The sequence below is a fragment of the Polyodon spathula genome, chromosome 23 (genome assembly GCF_017654505.1).
Source record: "Polyodon spathula isolate WHYD16114869_AA chromosome 23, ASM1765450v1, whole genome shotgun sequence".
NCBI classification, from domain to species: Eukaryota; Metazoa; Chordata; class Actinopteri; order Acipenseriformes; family Polyodontidae; genus Polyodon; species Polyodon spathula.
In genome coordinates this window covers 25,795,805-25,816,928 of record NC_054556.1, presented here as the reverse complement: position 1 = coordinate 25,816,928, position 21,124 = coordinate 25,795,805, and the positions used below count along the sequence as shown (strand labels likewise).

The 21,124-nt window shown below is 42.5% G+C and overlaps 2 protein-coding genes across 2 annotated transcripts; both read right to left on the bottom strand.

The window, feature by feature from the left end:
- Positions 1 to 3,018: 3,018 nt before the first annotated feature.
- LOC121297936 lies at positions 3,019 to 5,291 on the bottom strand. Its single transcript, XM_041224572.1, has 2 exons — positions 5,091 to 5,291; positions 3,019 to 4,093 (listed from the first exon to the last, which is right to left on the bottom strand). Exons 1-2 carry the CDS (start codon positions 5,289 to 5,291, stop codon positions 3,353 to 3,355), a joined length of 942 nt encoding a protein of 313 aa, XP_041080506.1. The 3' UTR covers positions 3,019 to 3,352.
- znf831 (zinc finger protein 831) lies at positions 5,283 to 19,918 on the bottom strand. The gene is made up of 2 exons (XM_041224094.1): positions 14,414 to 19,918; positions 5,283 to 6,531 (listed from the first exon to the last, which is right to left on the bottom strand). The coding sequence occupies exons 1-2, from the start codon at positions 19,887 to 19,889 to the stop codon at positions 6,440 to 6,442; spliced, it is 5,568 nt and encodes a 1,855-aa protein (XP_041080028.1). The 5' UTR covers positions 19,890 to 19,918; the 3' UTR covers positions 5,283 to 6,439.
- Positions 19,919 to 21,124: the final 1,206 nt, after the last annotated feature.

Genomic DNA, 21,124 nt, shown 5'->3' with positions numbered 1-21,124 from the left:
ATATTGATATTTTATTCCACAGAACTTGCCACTTTTCTTTGAAGTTAAGGTGGTGTGTTACCCTGGGCCCATCCTTGTGGGTTTAGGGAACACATCATTAACTGAGATACTTAAGAGACAGTGTTGACAAGGGCAGACAAGTTTAAATTAAGCAGTTAATGTTACAAAATGAGTGGCACTCTGTTCATTTAATGCTAATAACAGGAGCTAGACATGAGGATTTATATTGTCATTGGACAAATTAAAACAATATAGGTGTATTTGACAGGCCTGCTGGTTATTTGTCTCCAAGACGAAGGGTGCAGGATGGAGAGGAACCTGAGAGAGCAAGGTTGAGGCTGGATACATTAACCACAGATACAAACCAATCAAAGAGATGTGTAATCAAATCCGTTGGAATGATGAGAACAGATTTTAGATCTGTTTAGATCTGGATACTTGGCATGCAGCAAAAACCTCGAATGAGATTATACAAATAATTAATAATGTACACCATATGTATCTATTTTATAATGCAAATATGTTATTTTTTCAAATTTGGCAGGGCAACTTCTCGATCTTCACAGAGTTCACTTAAACCGTTTTAAAATTTAAAATAAAAACATAAAGATGCCCAAGTTTGAAGCATTAAATATGGACGCACTGGAATAATGGAAGTCAGTATAACGGGCAGTGATGTGTGCCACGCTGCAGTTAGGGATTGTGTCCTGTCCAGGCAGTGAGATGAGAGGAGGTGAAACGCTCTAGAACCATGGATGCAGTCGAGCCCGGCTCTTAGCACTGTGGCTAAGACCCTTGATTGCAGTGCGCGGGGTCATCAGTTCACGCTCAGCCTCTGCCCTGTTACATCAACAGAAATCACTGCCTCCATTTAAAAGTCACAGTGTGGTGTAAAAACTGCAATAACAATTCGCAATGAGTAGGAAACTAAATAAGAATCCTGCTTATTTCTGGTTTGGTAACGTAAAGCGCTTTCTGTGTGATTTAGATTCACAGCATCGAAACCTCTTTTAAATCACTCAGTAGCTGCTGGTAGTGAGCAAGATAACAGTAACAAACCCAAGCACCATACAGACCTTCTTTGCACATTTTTTGAGCTGCAACTTCTGAAGAGGCCGATGTGCTTTCAATTTGTCTTTTCACTTTTTGCTTTGCTTGCAAACGTAGCAGGCCTGAACTAAATATTTTTCTTGGCTTTCGACAGAAAGCATACATTTTGATTGTGTTAGAAATACAGCAACACAGCACAAAGCATATCAGTTCAGCAAAGGTTCTTAACAAACAACATGTTATTTTTCCTTGATTCTATAAGCCTCTAGTCTACAGTGTTAAAGGAAATGGAGGGGACTTCACTCATTCTCCATCTACTATTCTCATGCCAAAGATATTCCAAGCGTGCTTTTTTAATATAAACATATAGAGTTGTCTTATTCACTCACACTGTTGTGACACACGCCTTGAGGCAAGATATACCAAAGTGAATTATATGATTTATTAGATTACATTGCCACTCTCTTTATTGCTATTTCATAGTGCTGCTGAGGAGATGGCTGACTGCCACATAGTGTCCTCAAGGAAGAGATAAGGGAGATAGGGGAGGGTGGAGATGTTTGGGCAGGTGTGAAGTAAGTGTTTTTTTTGGCCATCTTTGAAGACACTGACAAATGATGGGAGCAGACAGAAAAATAACAGCACAGGAAAATACTAAATCTGAGACTTCATTCCTTAATGCAATACAGATACAGAGGTTAGAATGCCACAAAGAGAGAGGCTTTAAAAAAAGAATCTCCAGGGTAAGACTGCTGTTGAAGAGTTATGAGTAATATTATATAGTAATATTTAAAGCAAAAAGAAGGGTGTCTCCTACCAAAAGAAGGAGGCTTTCCAGGTCAGGTCACGCATGCTAGTGCTGGCATGCATGTGCACATGCTTCAGCCTTCGACACTGCATTTAATATATGCTTCTTTCCATCTGATCGGCAAAATCAAACCTTGATCCAGTTTCAATGTGTTCCCTGGAGTGGACAGCAATTGATCTAAATGTGTATCATTGCTGCAGAGCCAAGGTTAGGGAAACCCGCATCTATAACAGTGAAGTCTTACGAGTATTTCTCTCTTATAATAATATGTAAAAGAAAAACTAAACAGGTAGGGACCTGTTTTAATGATTTAAAAAGACATTTCAGAGGTAAAGTATTTTGACCCTTATAAATGTTTGCCACAGTAAAAGCACAGCAGAGTGTAATAAAAAACAGTGAATGCACAGTAAAGCAAGGATATGCGTTTTAAAGAATTGCGAGGTATGGTAAAGCATATTAACAAACATGACAAACCAGGTTAAACTGTACTATACAGAGTATAAGCATGGGAGAAACATGACAGAACTGCAAAAATACTGCGGTCAGCTTTTATAAGGGGAAGTCTGTCACCAACTGCTAGATTTCGTTTCTGTGTTGAATTTTCGAAAGCAGAAAAAGAGCAAAAAAAATCAGCTGTATGCACATTCGTGTGGTCATTTGATGCGCCACCATCAGCTTTATAAGGGGTGTGTGTGCAACTACTCAGCAACAGTCATGGCAAAGCAGAAAGATCTCAGTAACTGCACAGTGTGCATGGTAGCAGGAGAAACCGTCTCGTCCACCAAGGCAGTGTCTGCATTGGACAATGTGTCCACCGAGACGATTGGCTCTCGGGTATTTGTTGGTATGGCAATGTCTTCAGAAGACCATGACCAAGAGTCAGTGGCAAGCAACAGACATGCTACAGTGGTCCAAAAAACTTTCCTACTGAAGACGCATCTAATTCCACTCAAACAAGGTCCTGGCACCCATGGGGTCCTATAAGGTCAATCCCTATTTTTTGTAATATAAATAGAACCTGTTTATTTATCACTGTATCACAGGGAAGAACCAACAAGAGAGAAAGATGCAATGGGCCATGATATTAATGACAACAGAAAAAAAAAAACAGAATATCATAATATACTTTATTAAATATCATTTATTAAATAGCTGACGAAAAATGGCAAATACAATGGTCACTAATCCATCCTGATTAAGAGCTTCTTACCAACATCTGCAGCAACAGAAATAAAATCTGACATTACAAATATAATCTGAAGTAACACTGTCTGTTGTCAGTTCTACACATACAAAAATACAGAAACTAGGCCAGGGAGATGAGCATAAGTGTACATGTATCACATTCCTCCTCTCGAACCATTAGCTCATGCCTCATCTCAGTCCACTGTGGACCTTGTTTCCAAAGAGACATCAGTCTAGAGAGAGCCACACATATCTAACACTAACTCTCTCACAAGTCTTTATAAAAGTCTTGTTAAAGATATGCCCACTTCAGAGTTCAATGACAAGCTTTCCTTCGTCGTCACTGCTGCTTGTGTCCGCCTCCTCCAGGTTAGCCTGGGCAGCTCTGTGAAGAGCCTGCAAGGTCTTTGGAAGACCTGATTCGGCGCTGCTCACCTCCTCCTTGTTCAAGCAGGAATCTGCAGGAATCCAATTCAAACATTCCTCTCCATCTGCATTCACACTGGAATCTCCAAACAACAGATTCCCACTCAAACTGAAACCGGCTGGGTCCAGATCTCCTTTTGAAGACCACTGTGTAATGTTTTTATCCTCCACTCCAAAGACTTGGACAGGCGGGAGAGAGTCACCCTTTTCCTTGTTATTTATGTTTTGTGATGGACCCTCTCTGTACCCTACATTCCTGGTGGGTCGTTCCTCCTGCAGCGAGAGGCCTTGTGTTGTTTCCAAAGACCCGGAGTTGCTCTGTAGTTCAGCCTCCTCCTGACCCCTAGCAACACACTCGCTGTCCAATGAGAGGGTACCCCTGGGGAGTGGGTGGGCTTTGTGTGGCACAGCAGGGAATCTGACTATAGAGGGAGCAAGACAAGATCCCTCCCTCTGCCCTGCACGATGGGAGAAACCAGAGGCCAGACTCAAAGCCCTGTGGCCCCCCATGTGGGAGAGGGTACTGGGCAAGGAGCTGGTATGAGCTGGCAGCTGGGAGAGATGAAGAGGTGGAGGGTGAGGACTCTCCTCGCTCGCATTTGGTTTCTGGGATGCGTCCAGCTCCTGTGAGGAAACAAAATAGTAGACTATAGTAAGCCTCACAGTCCCCAGTCTTTACTTGGTACTTATTCTTCCTCTAGGGGAATTCAGACTGTATAAAATAATTGGATGGTCTATGTTTGCATGCCAGTGAGATGCGGTTAAAAGCTATATAACCGTTATTGCGTAGTTGGGATGCTTGCTTGCTTGCGGTGTGGATGGTCACAAGTCCTCTCCAAGCCTCTGCAGATGGGTAGCTGGTAGACAGAGATGATTGTTATCATTTATTATGATACCCATCTTAAGTTCATTTGCACGATGGTTTTAAAATATGAGCTGGCTGCATGTTTTTTGATATCTGCTCAGAAACGTGCTGAAAGGCTCCACTCCCTGCTGCCAGACTATGAACAGACATTGTAACGCGCTTCACAGCAAAGAAGTGCTCTTGGCATCCCCTCAGTCAAGAATGTATCCCCCTGGCATCTGAATAAAGGGTTTAGTGAAGTACATGGATTGAAACAGGCACTGTAAAACAAGAATGATGGCAGCCCAGTGTGGACAGATTAGAATTTTTCTTCAAATCAGAATTCATGAAAGGTTGGGGAGGTATAGAAATGCCAAGGAATTTTGAGGATCTATCAGAAGAAATGGCTGGCACATGTGAAGGGCACTGCTTTCCACCATACGCTAATTACACTGTAAGCAGAAAGCGAGATCAATACGATCCAATCTGAATGTCACAAGAGTTTAGAGTACCATTCATTTAATGGTGGTATACCGATATTGCCCCCCCCCCCCCCTTAACACTGAAAGCATAGTAAATTCATGAATGGGTGTATTTCACACCAATCAATGTTATTTTAAACACACCAAGCATTACCACTGAGTGGCATACATGCCTCAAGGTTTGTGCATGGATATAAAGCTGAGTTAGGATGTTGAATCTGCTACCCCCTGTTTAGCATCAGTGATTGCCCTGTGATATTGCTCTGAATCCTCTTTGGACTGAAGAGTCACTCACATCTGGTTCTGTGGTTACTAGTGCCTGCACAGCAGCTGCTGTCTGCAGTTCAGAGTCCAAGCACCTCTCTGCTGCCTTCCCCGGGCCCCTTCTGCAGGTGCTCTCTGCTGCCCCCTCTGGCTGGAATCTGGAAGTACCATCAGGAGACCGCTGCTTCTCTTTGTTACCTGTAGGGAAGAAACCCGGCCCCCCCAAAATCATGTGTTATTACCCTGTTAATCTTGCTCCCAAGAGACTGTCGTTGACTGCTGCCTCCTGCTCTGTGTCAAAACACACAACTGGCTTAAGGTCTAATTCAATTAGCTTTATAAAGCTGGGAAAAAGGATTTGGGGAAATTGGGCAATTCAATAAACTCGGCAGTATTTATACTGTTTGAACTGAATTGACATAGCGTTAGTGGGGAGGTAGCAGGTTAGAGTATATAAACTGAGTAAAAGTCAGTATTGTGCCACGCTACTGCTGTACATGTTGGTTCTGATTATATGCCATCATTCTAAAGAAATGTTGTTTAAATATATTTGAATGAAACTGTGTAAGCTGCTGTATTGATAACAGGCCAGTGCTGAAAATGGCATGCTTCATATCAGCCCTCTATGGAAGAGGCGACCGTGCCTCACATCTGATACATGCACCTGTAGTATTACAGCAATGCTCCATTTGATCAACAGTAACGGTCAGGCTTGTGCCTCATGTAAATGTGCATTTCTGTGTTAATGTGAAGTTTGGCCCCATCTACCAGACACTTGTACTGTAATCCAAGGCTCTAAATGATGGATCAATGTTAAAAAAATAAAAGAGAAAGAAAGAGCAAGCTATCACCAAAGAGCTAAAGCGAATACCCAATTAGAGTTCAATCACTTTGTTTCTGAAAAGAGGTCGTCTCAATAACACCCTGCCTGGTAAACAAAAGACACAGAATCTCTCGCTATGGAACCCTGATGACCCGTATTCTGTCACAGAATCTCTTGCTATGGAACCCTGATGACCCGTATTCTGTCACAGAATCTCTTGCTATGGAACCCTGATGACCCGTATTCTGTCACAGAATCTCTTGCTATGGAACCCTGATGACCCGTATTCTGTCATGGAATCTCTTGCTATGGAACCCTGATGACCCGTATTCTGTCACGGAATCTCTTGCTATGGAACCCTGATGACCCGTATTCTGTCACGGAATCTCTTGCTATGGAACCCTGATGACCCGTATTGTCACGGAATCTCTTGCTATGGAACCCTGATGACCCGTATTCTGTCACGGAATCTCTTGCTATGGATCCTTGCTAATGTTCAGCTTGGATTAGACTTGCCGTCTGACAGCCTGCCGTTGAGGACTCTGGAGCCTCCTTGTTTACAGGGAGAATAAACAGTCATTACCTCTGGCTTGTTTTGACTCTGGTTCCCCTCCAGGAAGCCGTCCCTGTGGCTCCAATGTGAGAATCTCTTTAAATGGGTACGAAAAAAGACAATTTGCATCCGACCGTGAAATTCGAGATGCTGTATCTGTTAACAAATCATTACTGGTAGGATTTAGCTCGCTATGAAGATACCCAAGTTTCAGGCTCTGTCAGGTCCTAGGGCAGTGGCATATAGTTACAACATGATACAAGTAAAGAAGGATGCCTTTTTCTTTCAATAAATGACCTGTCACTGTTGTAACTATCATGTGCAATACGGCTGTGTGTTATTGGATCTGTATTATAATGCAGGGTTAAGGAGTTGTTTTTCATGTGTTCTACTTGCATACCAGTATTTCTGCAATAGCAGCCTCAAGGGATGAAGCATGCCAGATGTTATATTCCTTTGCTCTGGAAATATTCCTTTGCTCTGGAAAGGGGATGCAGGTGATACAACAAGAGTTAGGTAAAGAAAGAAAATTGAGCAAAACACGGCTCTCAGCATGTTACCTGTTTATCTTGTGGGATTTTTTTGTACAAGTTAAGGCATGGAATGGTACAGGCAATAAGAACTTGGCAGATACAGACACCAACACCTTGTAGAAATATTTAAATATTTTCTGCTACGGGCAAAGCAGCCTTTCCCAGTTTGAGTCGAGCGGTTTCTCTATCTCTGTTTATCCTGTTTGTGCAGCAGCTTCCTTACTAAACATTTTCCAGTTAGTGAATGAATAAATCTGGGTGTTATATTATTAAACAGGCAGATTTATGGACCTTTTGTCTCCAGGAGTGTGAAGAATGCACTGAGCTCAGAGGTTGTCACACTAGACTACACACACAGACACACACACACACACACACAATAAATTAAATGACCTTTGCAATTGGTTAAAGTCAGAGAAAGAGGAGGTGGACCGTCTATACAGAAGGGTATTTAATGTCATGCAAACATTGTAATGAAGAGTATTCTGTTTGTCCTGTACCTGGGACCAGGCTCCCTGCATATTTCAATAAACCTAACAACTGATTGAAGGACTCTGCATTTTCTTGAATCTACTTAATCACCATCATCTATTTTGTTAAGTTACTTCATTGGCGAGCCACCTGTGGACTGTTTCCTGATACTTTTTTTTTCCAAATACCGGGGGGTTGATACTTGACTACGGAGAAACCTTTTTGCCATGCAGAGGACCAGGACAAAGCAGGCAGAAGGAGACTGTTTCTACTTTCAGCTCAGACGGTGTGGAGAATCTTTGAATCAGGACTTCAGATCGAACATATAACCACGTACATTGGTGAGTAGTTACTGGTTTTTTGTTTTATATGCAGTTTTTAGAATGTAGTGAGAATCAAGGGTAAAGTATGAAAGAGGACTTTTGACTACTTGATAATTCATGTACATTGAGGACACAATTAGTTAAGACTGCTTAACTAAAAGTGTATTGACTATTAGGACTTTATGTATGAAAGAGGACCTCTGGAATCCTAAAAAAAGTCAATCGAGTAAATCGTGTAGTGCTTTGACGTGCCAGGGAAGCTATGTACAGAACAGTAATGTACATGTTCATGTAACAGATCAGGAGTGTGTGTCTCGTAAGAAGAAAAAGACAAAGGCAATTCAAGACTGGTAGCCCACAAAAAACAAAACTGTAATGCTAAAGATTCTATATCAACTTTGAGGAATGCATGTTGTAAAAATTAAATTAAAAGGTCACATTAAAATGTAATTAAGAAGTTGTTTATTAATGATTGTTTGAGCAATTCTGATTTTGCTCAAGCGTGGAGATAAAGTAACTTCTTAGTAAAACTACGTACTAAGAACCAGCACGAATACTTATTGTCTTGCCCCGATCATAAGAGGGTTTGATAAGGGAAAGAGACCCAGGTTAATGGATGAATTGTTTGACTGCAAAAGAATGGCCAACCTTTGGACTGAAACAGTAACACAAATATACAAAGGAACAATGTAAAAGTTTGTGTTGGATTATATTGATATACACAGAGCTTTTTGTTTTTCTAAGGGTTAACTAGAAAAGAAAGTGCAGAGAGGGAGAGAGAGAGAGATAATGTAGAGATTGCTGCTACATTGACTGCTTGAAAAAACACTTAGGAAGAAAACAAATGTTTCTGGAGATCAATAAATCTGAAACTAATTAAGTAAATCAACCTTGAAATATTTTATTACAAATATTTTCATGAAGCAAAGTTAAGTGTTTGTCTGTTTGTTTGTGAATTTTATGAATCACCTATGAATACATATTTGAAACCACGGATCACATGAGAATGAAATAGGAATGTTGGCGCAAGGGATTTTACAGTGCAGTATAGGACTGTAGGCTTGGTGGATAGTGGTACTGGATAATCAGCAGTACTGATTATGGAAAGTGTTTAGAAACTTATTTTTCAAGAATTAACAGATTTATTTGTAAATTCTTGAAAATGCATGGCGTGATATTAATCAAACTGACACGTTTTTGAAAAGGGTTTTATAACTTGATTTAAAAAACAATAAAAACAGAGAAAGCAATCTGTTTGCTACAGGCACATAAACTAACACAGAGAGACTAAATAACTTACCTAATAGGCTACTGTTTTATCAGCTGCAAGAGGGTGGGTTATTGAATTGAAAATTGTTGGAAAACATGGATTGAGAATTGATTAGGGGTTTGCTACGCATGTGGACTAGCAGAGCTATACTGGTGTTCTTTTCTGAAAAGAGACTAATATTGCAGATAGCAGACTGTTTGGTTCAAATTGCATGTACTGCTAACCACTGATAGAGACGATGCGTCTACAAACTGCCCAACAATGACTGCAAGCTAACGAGATAATAATGCTGTGGACTAGAAGGGAACAGGCTCTAGACTTCAGAGAGATCAAAAGAGATAATCCCACTGGCATCAAAGGGGGTCGCAAGGAGATAACAAAAGGCAGATGTATGGACCTTTTGTCTCCAGGAGTGTGAAGAATGCACTGAGTTCAGAGGTTGTCACACTAGACCACACACACAGACACACACACATTAACACTCACACAATAAATTAAATTACCTTGACCATTGGTTAATGTCAGAGAAAGGGGAGGTGGACCATCTATACAGAAGGGTATTTAATGTCACGCAAGCATTGTAATTTTGAGTTCTGTATGTCCTGTACCTGGGACCAGACTCCCTGCATATTTCAATAAACCTGGCAACTGATTGAAGAAACGGACTCTGTGCATTTTCTTGAATCTACTTACTCACCATCTATTTTTTAAGTACTTCAAAAATTGAATAAGGAATATTACATATACAAGATATCACTGAGGGATAATGTATACTAAATGGACCAGCAACTAAGTGTAAAATCTTTGGTTGACATTAGGCTGTCTGTGTTAGTATACTATCACCCTACAGGGGTTTCTTTGTCAATTATAAGCACAAATCGAAGTAGTGCACAATTAGCATAGGACTAAGCCCCTACCTAAAGGGTTACAATTTCAAATTGGGGAACAAATGTTGGTTATGAAAAACAAAAAAACAAAAAAATGGGGGATGGCTAGGGTGCCAATTGGGAAAGTTCCATATGAAACTATGGACAAACTTGTGCAAATCAATAAAGATTGTATAAAAGATATTAACTTGAAGTTTTTTTCGATTCTGGGTGATGCGCTCAGAAATAGCTGTTTTGTGATAAGACAAAAATAAAAAGACTTTGCACTTAAACACCAGTAGAGATCTTGTAAATAAATAAGCTTACAAAGGCTTAAACAGATCACTGGATTTAAGAAGCGAGTATTATATTTCTCTGTTACAAACTGCTTTAATAGCCTATACATTCCCAGATGAAATAAAGAAAATTCAAGGAGAGAATAACCCCATTGAAGGTTTAAATGAAATCAGATGTTATCAAAAGAATTAATATTGCACTTGATTTTTCTAGCTTTGGAAAATAAATAATTCTGATGGAGATTCAAGCATTGGGACACAGGTGGAGACAACGGTGAAACAACTGATCGTACAGCAGGGGCTGTGAATGGGACGAGACCATTGAAAACTGCTGTGCTACTGAAGAATATTGTCAGCTATACTGGACATTCATTTTCAAAAGAACGTGACATTTGAATGATTCAGTGTTGTATATGTCTAAAATGAATGAAGGGAAATTCATGTTAACATTATTTGTAATAGGTTAGCAGTAGAAGTGCTGTGCAAAATTATTAAATTTGTGGGGGTATTGTATAGAGAATATCACGAGATATAATTAAGGTTTTTTATGACTGTATAAGAAACACTTACATACTAATGTGTTACTGTGACAGGGTCTTCCTCGAGTCACGCGTGTGGGTAGCCGCTGTTCAAGCATACAGAGAGACTGAGGTGGTGTTGAAACGCCGGCACAGGCGCGCAGGATTTATTAACAAAAACAGAAAACGAAAGTAAAATAAAGGCGGTCATGTGACGTTACCAGCGATGGTAACGCACAGAGGACAAATACAGTAAACCGTACAAAAAGTGCAAAATAAAACACAATACCCCAAACTATAACTCAAAAAGGTGCCGTGAAAACGGCAGGCCTTGCAGCAGCCCCGAGCAATCTCCCGCGGATGTTTTTAAACTGACGGACACTCGGTCGAGACCCGCCCACGTGCTGATTGAGGACCAGCACAGCCAATCACTTGCTGCCCTTCCCCTCAACCAAGCATAGGAGGCAGCAAGTCTCAATCGAGCGCCCGTCTGTAAACAATAATACAATCAAACTAAGCAAGTCCCAAAACGTCACAAAATAAACCCACTCCCACATATAAACCACACAAACACTAGTTTACCACTGTGCAGGGCAATCGCACTGCCACAGTTACATATAGATAGTTAAGCATTCACACGCTATTTTAGTACTTGTTCAATGTATAGTGATCATTTTTAAGTCATAGTTTTAGTTTGTAATCAATCTTACGTGCATTTTAAGATTGAGATGGTCGAGCTAGAATATTGGATTATAGAATGATGGAATTTGACATATGCAAGTTAAAAATAACAATGATTCACCTAAATTTGTAAGGTCAGAGCAACATACCAATATCCAGAATTGGCTTCAAAGGGAAATAGGTAGTACAATAAAAGATCACAAACAGCGAATAGCCGAACAAATGTATGAAGGTAATGAGAAACGTAGGAAGAGGGGGCTTTTTGATGAAATAGCAGGCTGGTTTGGTGCAGGAAATTCGGTTGCAAATAGCTGGGATATTTATCAAATGTCAAGAGGGCAAACTTGGATAGCAAGTACTGTTGGAGAAGGAATGGAAAGATTGGGGAATGGACAAATGTATGTAAATCAAGGGATTACACTCCAGGGTACAGCTATATATGAGCTAATAGATGAAACAGAGGGAGCCTTGCGCAATTTGACCAAAGCGATAGATTGTAGAATATTTGCGGGTGACCTTTTAAAAACAATGAAGGAAGAAATAATGGACATTAGGCTAGGAGTGGTACCTAGACATGCACAGGAGGAACTCAGGTTGAGGTTGGCAATGTTCCATCCTGATCAGACTGACCTCCTGGGAGCTAGTTTAGTGTGGCCAAAGGAGAACGGCAAGGAACCACCTGGTCATATAGGGTTCTATCTCTCAATACCATACATGGATCCTAATAACAAAGTTCAACGAGGGAACTGGAGTGGTGTGGTGCGTAAAGCATGCTGTTATGAAACAAACAGTCAAGTAGTTTGCCGGTGTCCTGCAATCACCGGAATCAACAGAAATATAAGCACTGAATTAGAGGTACATCCACTAGAGGGGTGGAAAAAAGCAGTGCAGGTTGGGAAATATCAATGGTGTGTGTTGAGTAACCATACCAATTTTAAGTATGGAGATTTAATTTGTCAGGCTTCTCCAGGATTTTGTTTTACTCCAACACATGCAGTTCAGATTGGAGATCTATATATACCTGAAACTGAAGCAGACGAGTTCCAAATTACAGCTTGGTGGGATGACACGTTTCTAGATTCATATTCGGTCATTTTTTCTCAAATGCACAAATTGGTTAAAATAGCCCAACAAAGAGCGGAAGAGAAGCTGCTCAAAGCTAAGGTCAAAGTTGATTTGGCACAATCAAAAGCCACTGTATTGAAACAATATGGATGGGTATGGCAGGCCTTAGGGAACACTTTTTGGGATTATATTGTTTTAACAATACTGTTATTAGTAATAGTATTGATCCTGTGGAATAGCATTCAGTGTTTCTGGTGGAAAAAACAACAGCGACAGTTACAAAGGACCATTGACAGATGGGAAACTGTAAACTTACTGGGAGCCACCATGAATAAGAAATAACACCTGTGTACAGTGATATTAACTGTATTTACTGTATTTTTCTATGTTTATTTTTCATTTTTTTGTATTATTTGTACGTATCTTTGTTTTGTTTTTGCTTATAGCAAACTTACCTATAGAAACAGCGAAAACAAGGTAGATACCTACACATAATGGAGAGACTTAGAATGAGAGGAACATGATTAACTATAATATATTATACAAACACATTACTTGATGTGACTACTCAGAACCAGCGAAGAGGACATCTGAGGGCTCGGGATCACGTGAGCAACTTGGTTGTAGCAGGTCACCCCCCTCCATCTTATATTCTAAAAGTAGGGTATGGTAGAAAAAATGGATTGAGAATTGATTAGCAGTTTGCTACGCATGTGGACTGGCAGAGCTATACTGGTGTTTTTTTCTGAAAAGAGACTAATATTGCAGATAGCAGACTGTTTGGTTCAAATTGCATGTACTGCTAACAATTGATAGAGACGTTGAGTCTACAAGCTTCTTGCCCAACACTGACTGCAAGCTAACAAGATAACAAAAGGCAGATTTATGGACCTTTTGTCTCCAGGAGTGTGAAGAATGCACTGAGTTCAGAGGCTGGCGCACTAGACTACACACACAGACACACACACACACTAACTTAACAGAATAATGTGTTGTACTTGACAATTGGTAATGTAAGAGAAAGGGGATGTGGACCATCTATACAGAAGGGTATTCAATGTCATGCAAACATTGTAATGATGAATATTCTATTTGTCCTGTACCTGGGACCAGACTCCCTGCATATTTCAATAAACACAATAAATTAAATGACCTTTGCAATTGGTTAAGTGTCAGAGAAAGAGGAGGTGGACCATCTATACAGAAGGGTATTTAATGTCATGCAAACATTGTAATGATGAGTATTCTGTTTGTCCTGTACCTGGGACCAGACTCCCTGCATATTTCAATAAACCTGGCAACTGATTGAAGAAGGAAGGACTCTGTGCATTTTCTTGAGTCTACTTAATCACCATCATTTCACTGAAACCGCAACACATAATCCTCCTCTACCTTATTAAAGTGAATTGACCCTGGCGTTGAGAGGTTAAGATCTCTGTCTTTTCCTCCAATTCCTGGCGCTGTATTCTTAGCAATAACCTTTAACACTGCTGGAAAAGAGGGAAAATAACCCAGATAACTCTGAAGCTTGTCTACCCTGGCATGAGACTGTAACAAAAGCACGGCTCTGTTTGGTTCACCAGCCACTGTGTTCTTTGTGAAAAACTAACCAAATACCTTTCAGATAAGAACTGCCTGTTAACCTGCTTCCACATTCAATGGGAGACACTTAACCCCAACGCCATAATAAAATGCCAGCCTTAACTTAATGACAAAGGGAAACATAGGTATCTACCACCTTCATTCATCCATATAATCATAAGTCATTTAAGTTATAAGTTATGTTGGCAGGTGTAATATGGTCATATTCCTCCCCCTTGTGGGTATATATAGTGCATCAAATACATGTGTTTCCTCTATGACTTACTGTGATATTAGTCTACAAATCCCCTGCATAGAAATAATAACAGTGCTTTAATGAGAACATTACCTTCTCCTCTTGAACAGTAACTTACCCGAGGTTAGTGTTTGGAGAAGTGCCCTGACCGGTTCATGTTTTCTGGTTGGTTCCTTTTCATCTGCTATCTGGGTACTGCGACACAGGGGGGATTGCAGAGCTTCCCAAAGAGGGGATTTTTGCAAAATTGTTTCCTGCAAAGCCAGTTTTGCCTGCGGACCCCACTTCATTGCACATGAAAGCAAGCCCGAGTCATCCTTACCCTGTGCTAGGGAGAGCAACGGGCCCTGAGTCAAACTCCGGTCCAGTTGGGGTCCACCCACCCCTTCTTGAAGATCAGTATTGGCATGGGAGCCCCACTGACTGATTCTTTGGAAGGGTTCAGATGAGGTGGAAGCTTCCAGCAATACAGCCCTTGCTGTGTTTTCCAGCTGTGGCACAGGGGATTGGGGACTGTGATATTCAGTGTGAGGCAAGTGTTCCTGTAACGTGCATTCAGCAGCATTGCCCTTCTGGGAGACGCAAGGTGGGGCCACCTGTTTGAATCCTGGCATGGTCCGTGGTGTAGAAAGGGGCAGGTGCAGAGTTTGATTGAATCCCTCGAAAAGTTTATTTTGGCAAAAATCTTTGGGGTTCAACTCATTTCCGGGGTTGTTTTCCAGTTCTGTGGTGCTGGTTGACAGCCTGTTATTTACGACTTTGTATTGGCTAAGAGCATCTTGTACAATACATCCTGGATTGCTTGCTCTTGGTTCTGTATCAGACAAATGCGCACGGCTGACTGCCTGGATGAGTTTGTGTTGGGCCGAAGGCTCCTGCAAAACATTATCAGTGTGGCTGTCTGCATTAGCTACAGAGGGAGATGTCTCACTGAGCTCCTGACAAGATTTGTGTCTTCCAGTTGAAGCCTCCAGTAAAACAGAGTCTGTATTACTGTCCTGTTCTCCTGTGCTTATAAGGAGAGGATTAGTCATGATTGAGGCTTTCTGTGGAACAATGTCAGCATGGGAATACTGTGGGGATTTACAGGATGAGAGAGTTTGACTGTTTGTGAGCGTTAGGAAGCTGAACACTTGACAGGAAACAGGCTCGGCATCGTATTCTGGGCAATTTGTTCGAGCTGTAGCTTCTGAACTTGATTCCTCAAATGGCGTGTGTTGGGAAGAAGTATCTTCTGAAATAGCATCATCAGCATGGTTGTTGTTACCTAAATATTGACGTGAAACATCTTCCGTATGTCTGTGCTGTGGGTTTGTATCAGATGAAGAAGTCTGTTTCAGTTCCTTGAAAGATTTGTTGCTGCTGGTGGAGTCTGGTGAGACAGGTGTATCACTGGCATAGAGTTGGTCTGTGTTAGGTGCACCATGGTCATTTTTCTGTTCAGTAAAATCCTCACGTGAAACAATGTTTTTATGAGGGTCTGGCTGAGCCTCACAAATTAGCTTTTTACAACAGTCCCCCGCTTCAGCTTGCTTAAAGCTGTCTTGTTTCAGGCATTTTAATATTTCTTTGTGATTAGAAGTTTGTCCCAGGAGTTGTTGAGAATGGTCCTTGTTTACATGAATATTATAGAGAAAGGATTCCTGGGTTTGTATTTGGAGTGGCTCATTTGGTTTACCAATCGATTGCTCTGTAAGTTGGGTTTGGGTACAACTTTCTTGTGTAAAATGTTCTGCTAGTTGGTATTCAAAACAGGCAAAAGTTTGATTTGAAGACTGAATGAGAAGGTTTTGAATGGAAGTTTCTAGGCAAGCAGTTTTTGATTCACTTCCTGGTTGACTCAGACCCTGAAATGGTTCACATTGCCCAGGAGCTTCCAGTAACTGCATTTCTTCAGTGTGGCTGACCTTTTGCATTGTAGAGATTGACACTTTCTCAGTGTGCTCATCCTGTTGGACTGCATGTAACATTTCATTCTGCCCTTGGAATAGAGTGCTCCGGCTATCTGTATTGCAATCCCTTTGTGCTGTGCAGGACAGAAGAGTCTTACTCAGCCACTCTGTGTGTTTGTGATGTGTGGAATCCTTTTGTGTAAAGCATTCTCCCTTGCCCTCGTGTTGGTTTCTGGGTGGAGAGAGCACCTGAAATTGTGAAGGTTGGAGTTGACTTGCTGATTGCTGTAATGCGGTTTCTGCGTGGGCTGTCGAGTGGGAGGGAGTTTGACCGAGTATCTCTGCAGGCTGCTGCTGTTCCAGAGCATCCTGCAATGAAGACCCTGCACAGGATTCCAGTGAATGAGCAAGAGTTAGTGGAGCATTGCAGATAAAGGGAGTCGCCTCCTTCTGATAAAAACATTTCTGTAAACCATACCCTGTATGGCTGTCTTCATGGATTCTACTGGCCCATTGGGGTTTGTCTGATAAAGCTGCCTGATGGAAACCTTTTACGGACTTACCAGGACTGTCCTGTGACACAGATCCTGCTTCTCCTGACTGAGTGCTGTCTGGCAGTTTTGCCCCCTGCTCTGCCTCAGCAACATGGGCAGGCATGCTTAGCCCTTTCACACAAACACTGGGAAGCGTACCACACAATAAAGAGTCTTCTTTTTCTTGTTTTGTGTGGTTATCCCATCTACTTTTGTTAGGAACCAAGTTGCTGAAAGATGTTCCGGGAAGATTCAAACAGGCTGTAGTGGCTGTGAGGGCAAGGCACTGTAACGTGTCTTCTGTGGATCTAGGGAAAGCATTTGAATGTGTTCTTTGACTGCCCTCTTGAGGCAGTTTGAGTTGATACATTGGGAGAAAGCTAGGCTTCTTAGTTTGGAAAGGTACAGATGCTTCTATCTTCATCACAGTGTCTTGTGCAGGACTGGTCTCCTTGTGTTGAGCTGAACCTGGGTGAAAATGATGGCCAATGAGGTCCTGATAGTGTGTTGGTTCATTTTCTACCCCCTCCATGGACACTCCCTCATTCTTTGTATCACATGGTGTTCCTAAGGAGTGCAGTATTTTATTTTGTCTACTTTCTGTCTTGCTGTTCAGCCACTTCAGACTAGAGCAGCTCTGTGTCTCATCCCTACTGCCACTCACTTCTGCCGGAAGACCTCCAGTGGTAATTATCCCATCTGTCTTCTTCTTCTTTCTGTCTGATGGAAGGTGACTCAAAGACTGACAAAACGTATTCTTCCTGCTTTGGTCCACCTCTTTAACGGTGCAAATGTCTTTAGGTGCCCATGAGCCCTTGATATTACTGAGCTCTGGGAGCAGAAGGCTGCATTGCCTGACTAGACGTTGGTGCTGTGAGTTTGCAACCCACTTCTGCTGTGGTTTCTGGAAACATACAATGGACTTGCCACTTCCTGTGTCTCGAACAGAAAACACTTCATTGCTTGGGAGAGCAGATTTTTCTCTTTCACTTTGATTGCATGGTGCTGCTGATGTTTTATAGCGACACAAAGGCACTTCAGAATCTGTTCCGTGCAGGGTAGGCAATCCTTGTTTAGTTTCAAAGCCAGACATTTTAGCTGGTAGGCTAGGTGGCTGGTATAAAAGGTTTTCTTGATGTGTTGATGCTCTGTTGACTCCCCCTGAAATAGCCGGTCCTTGACCTGCGTGGGTCTCCATGCTCTTATTTTCTTCTAAACTGTTACTGGCTTCTGCTCTACCTGAGCTTTTTCTCACCCTGCAGCCACCACCAGAGAGCTCAGCATTCCTCCCCTTCTCCATCTGGTATAGTTTCCTGAAAGTCCCGTCTCCATACATATACCACTTGCTGTAGGAGAACTTTGGGGTTTTCTTGCGGCGACCCTTGCCCCCACTTGACTCGTTGGTTAAGCCTGCAGGCTCCCCTTCAGATCCAAGGCTGCTCTGACTGGCTTCTTCTAGGGGGGCGGGAGGACAGGTAACCTCGGCCGCTGGTACGCAGTCCACAGCCACCTGCCTCACTAGTGACCTTGGGTGCGAGGCTTGCAAATCAACAGACCTTGCAGCAAAGTCTCCGGCATGTAAATGACCAGAGTTGCCCTTTCCTCCTGAACAACCCTCCTGGTGATACAAGCTTTGCACGGTGGCTCCTTCCAAACCCAAGCAGCTCCCACTGAAGGGCAGGGAGCTGCTCCTCGTAATGGGCAGACGGTCCAGGCTGGTGGAGCATTGTGTGGGCACAGAGCTGAAGAGCCCCGGCTTGGGTCTGCTCGTGGGCCTGTTCCAGCTTCCGCAAGTGTTGGTCACCTTGCTGGCTTTCATGTCAAAGTGAAAGGAGTCCTTGTAGGTATAAGGCATGGGGAGGTCGATGCTGCCTTGCTTGGAGAGCACCGTCTTTCTGGGCCGCACGTTCGCCAGACGTTTGTCGTCCACAACCGCGTCATTGTCAGAGATGAGCTTCGAGATGCGCTCTTCTATTTGCTTCTTCTCCAGCGCCGATGGTTTGTTACTGGAAGTGTAGGGTGCAGCCTCGGCACTGCAGTTCATAGCAGCAGAGGGCGCTATTTCTGCCTGGGACTCCATGGCGGTCTCTGGCAGGGACTCCATGCTGTGTTCACGCACGCAGCTGTTAGAGCAGGAGCCCCAGGATTGCTGCTCAGTGCTTTCTGAATGGGACAGGTACCCGGAGTCTGTACTGTCGTGGCTTTGCGATTTCCCACTACAGGCTCTTGGGTCCCACTGTTTTGAAAAAAACGTGGCTTCCTGCCTCTGGAGCGGAATGTGGCGGTTTGGCATTTGGGTAGACTGTCCTTCTCTCTCTGCCCTGGAGTCGATTGTGGTGCCTAGCATACTCTGTTTTCCGGGCAGTTGTCCACACGCCTGATCTGTGTTCTCCTGGTTTCTGTTAACAGGAGCGAGTATGACTCCAACCAGGGCACTCTGTTCAGACAACTCAAGTTGGGTTGAAGTTGTGGAGATGGGCGCCACATCACAAATAGTAGTTTCTTTCTTAAGGCTCCCAGAGCCTTTGCTATTCCCTCCATCGTAACTTCCAGCAAAAGGACTTTCTAAACTTGTCTCCTTTGAGCTCTGAGCGCTGTCTCTGCTGCCGCCTTGTGGTTCGGAGCAGAGACGGGCGTGCGCTTGAGTGCGCTTGTGCTTGTACAGGTTGCTCTGGGTCTTGAAGGCAATACCGCAGGTGGCACAGGGATAGGGCCGTTCACCTGTGTGGCATCGGAGATGCTTCTCCAAAACACTGGGCTTCAGGCAGTCCCGGCCACAGTGTTTGCAGACGTGCTTCCCTGTCGACTTGGGCTTCCCCGAAGTTATGCTTAACAACCCTTGACTATGCACAACCGGAAGCCCATTGACTAGCCTCAGGGTCAGGGTCGGCAGTAGCTGTTTGTGCTCTGCTTGACCCATCCTTTCAGGCAGCTGGGGGACTGAGAGGTGGATGGATAGGGTCTCCTGGCTGCATGCAGGCTGAAACTGCTGGTACAAGGGCAGGCTGATGGTGTTCAGGTAGACTGTTTCCAGGGGCTTCTGTTTACTCTGCATTCCGTCTTCAGCCAGAGCGGTCGATGAGCTGCTGCCAGGCTGAGACAGGCAATCCTGCACAGAAGGCTCGCTGGAGGCTGGAGTACATAAACGATTCTGCTTACTTGTCTCCATGGTAACCAGTTCCTCGTGATGTTATTAGACCAGAGCACTAATTATCTGTGGAAGAAGCACACTTCTGTTAATTAGGATCTGTTGGACTATTCTTTTGCATGAACGGTTCATATAATTAGTTACAACTCCCCAGCATATTGTTATCCCATATTCATATTGTAAATTATTTATGTACATTTGTTTTTGACTGATGTATTATATGTAATAAGGCTGGAAGGCTTGGTGGTCAGACTGCACGGACCGGGGGGCAGGGGCAGATCCATGTACTGCAGTTTCTACGTGTACCTGGCATGACTTTGCTACTGTACCTGCTGCATGAAACACAAGGGCACATCGGTTCGAACTGGGCAATGCTGTTTACATCTCTGGTACAAAACATTACTGAGTAGGATGCTTTTCAAATCTACATGAAAGGAGCTGCAGAAAAGAGCAAGCTCATTGCTTCTGCTGGAGTGGTCCCCACCCCGAAGCCCATACTATGGTAACTGAGATGATATCGGCACACCCATCTGTTCTGTGGTTAGGCAGTGCTCACTGCTGTGAGTAAGCAGAGAGATCGGAGACCAAAGTCCTGTTAGAGATAGCAAACCCACGTCATGTATTTTCTAGTTAGAATCTAGATCCCCTCACAAAGGAACAATGGTTCAGATTTAATAAGCTGTCCAGTGCAAAGTCTGCACCATTTTCTAACTGGATAGTGTTACATACACTAGGAAACAGCTGTACTGTTATTATTATTATTATTATTATTATTATTATTATTATTATTAATAATAATAATAATAATAATAATAATAATAATAATAATAATAATAATAATAATAATAAAAATGAATGTCTGATATAATTCTTTTGGTGAACAAATAAAATAGGGCTAAATGAATTGTGTTACTGTGAAATGCACTAAAACTCTGAAGCAACATCCCCACAGTTCAGAATAACAATCACCAGCAACATCATCCTGTACCGAAGCCACATAACAAGCTACATGAAAGAGACTGCAGAATATTAGCAAAGTGCAGATTAACTGTAAGTGCTCTGTAAACTCTTTCTGCATTGTAACCACATTACAGTGAAGCTCTGTAATATAGCTACATGCTTCGTACACTGACATGTATGAATAATGTATAGCTTATGTATGACTGAACAAGTACAGTAAACGAGTGCAAACAACTTTACTGCTGTTTATTATCTCCTGCAAGCGTGCATCACACGGGTGACCTACTTTCTGAAAT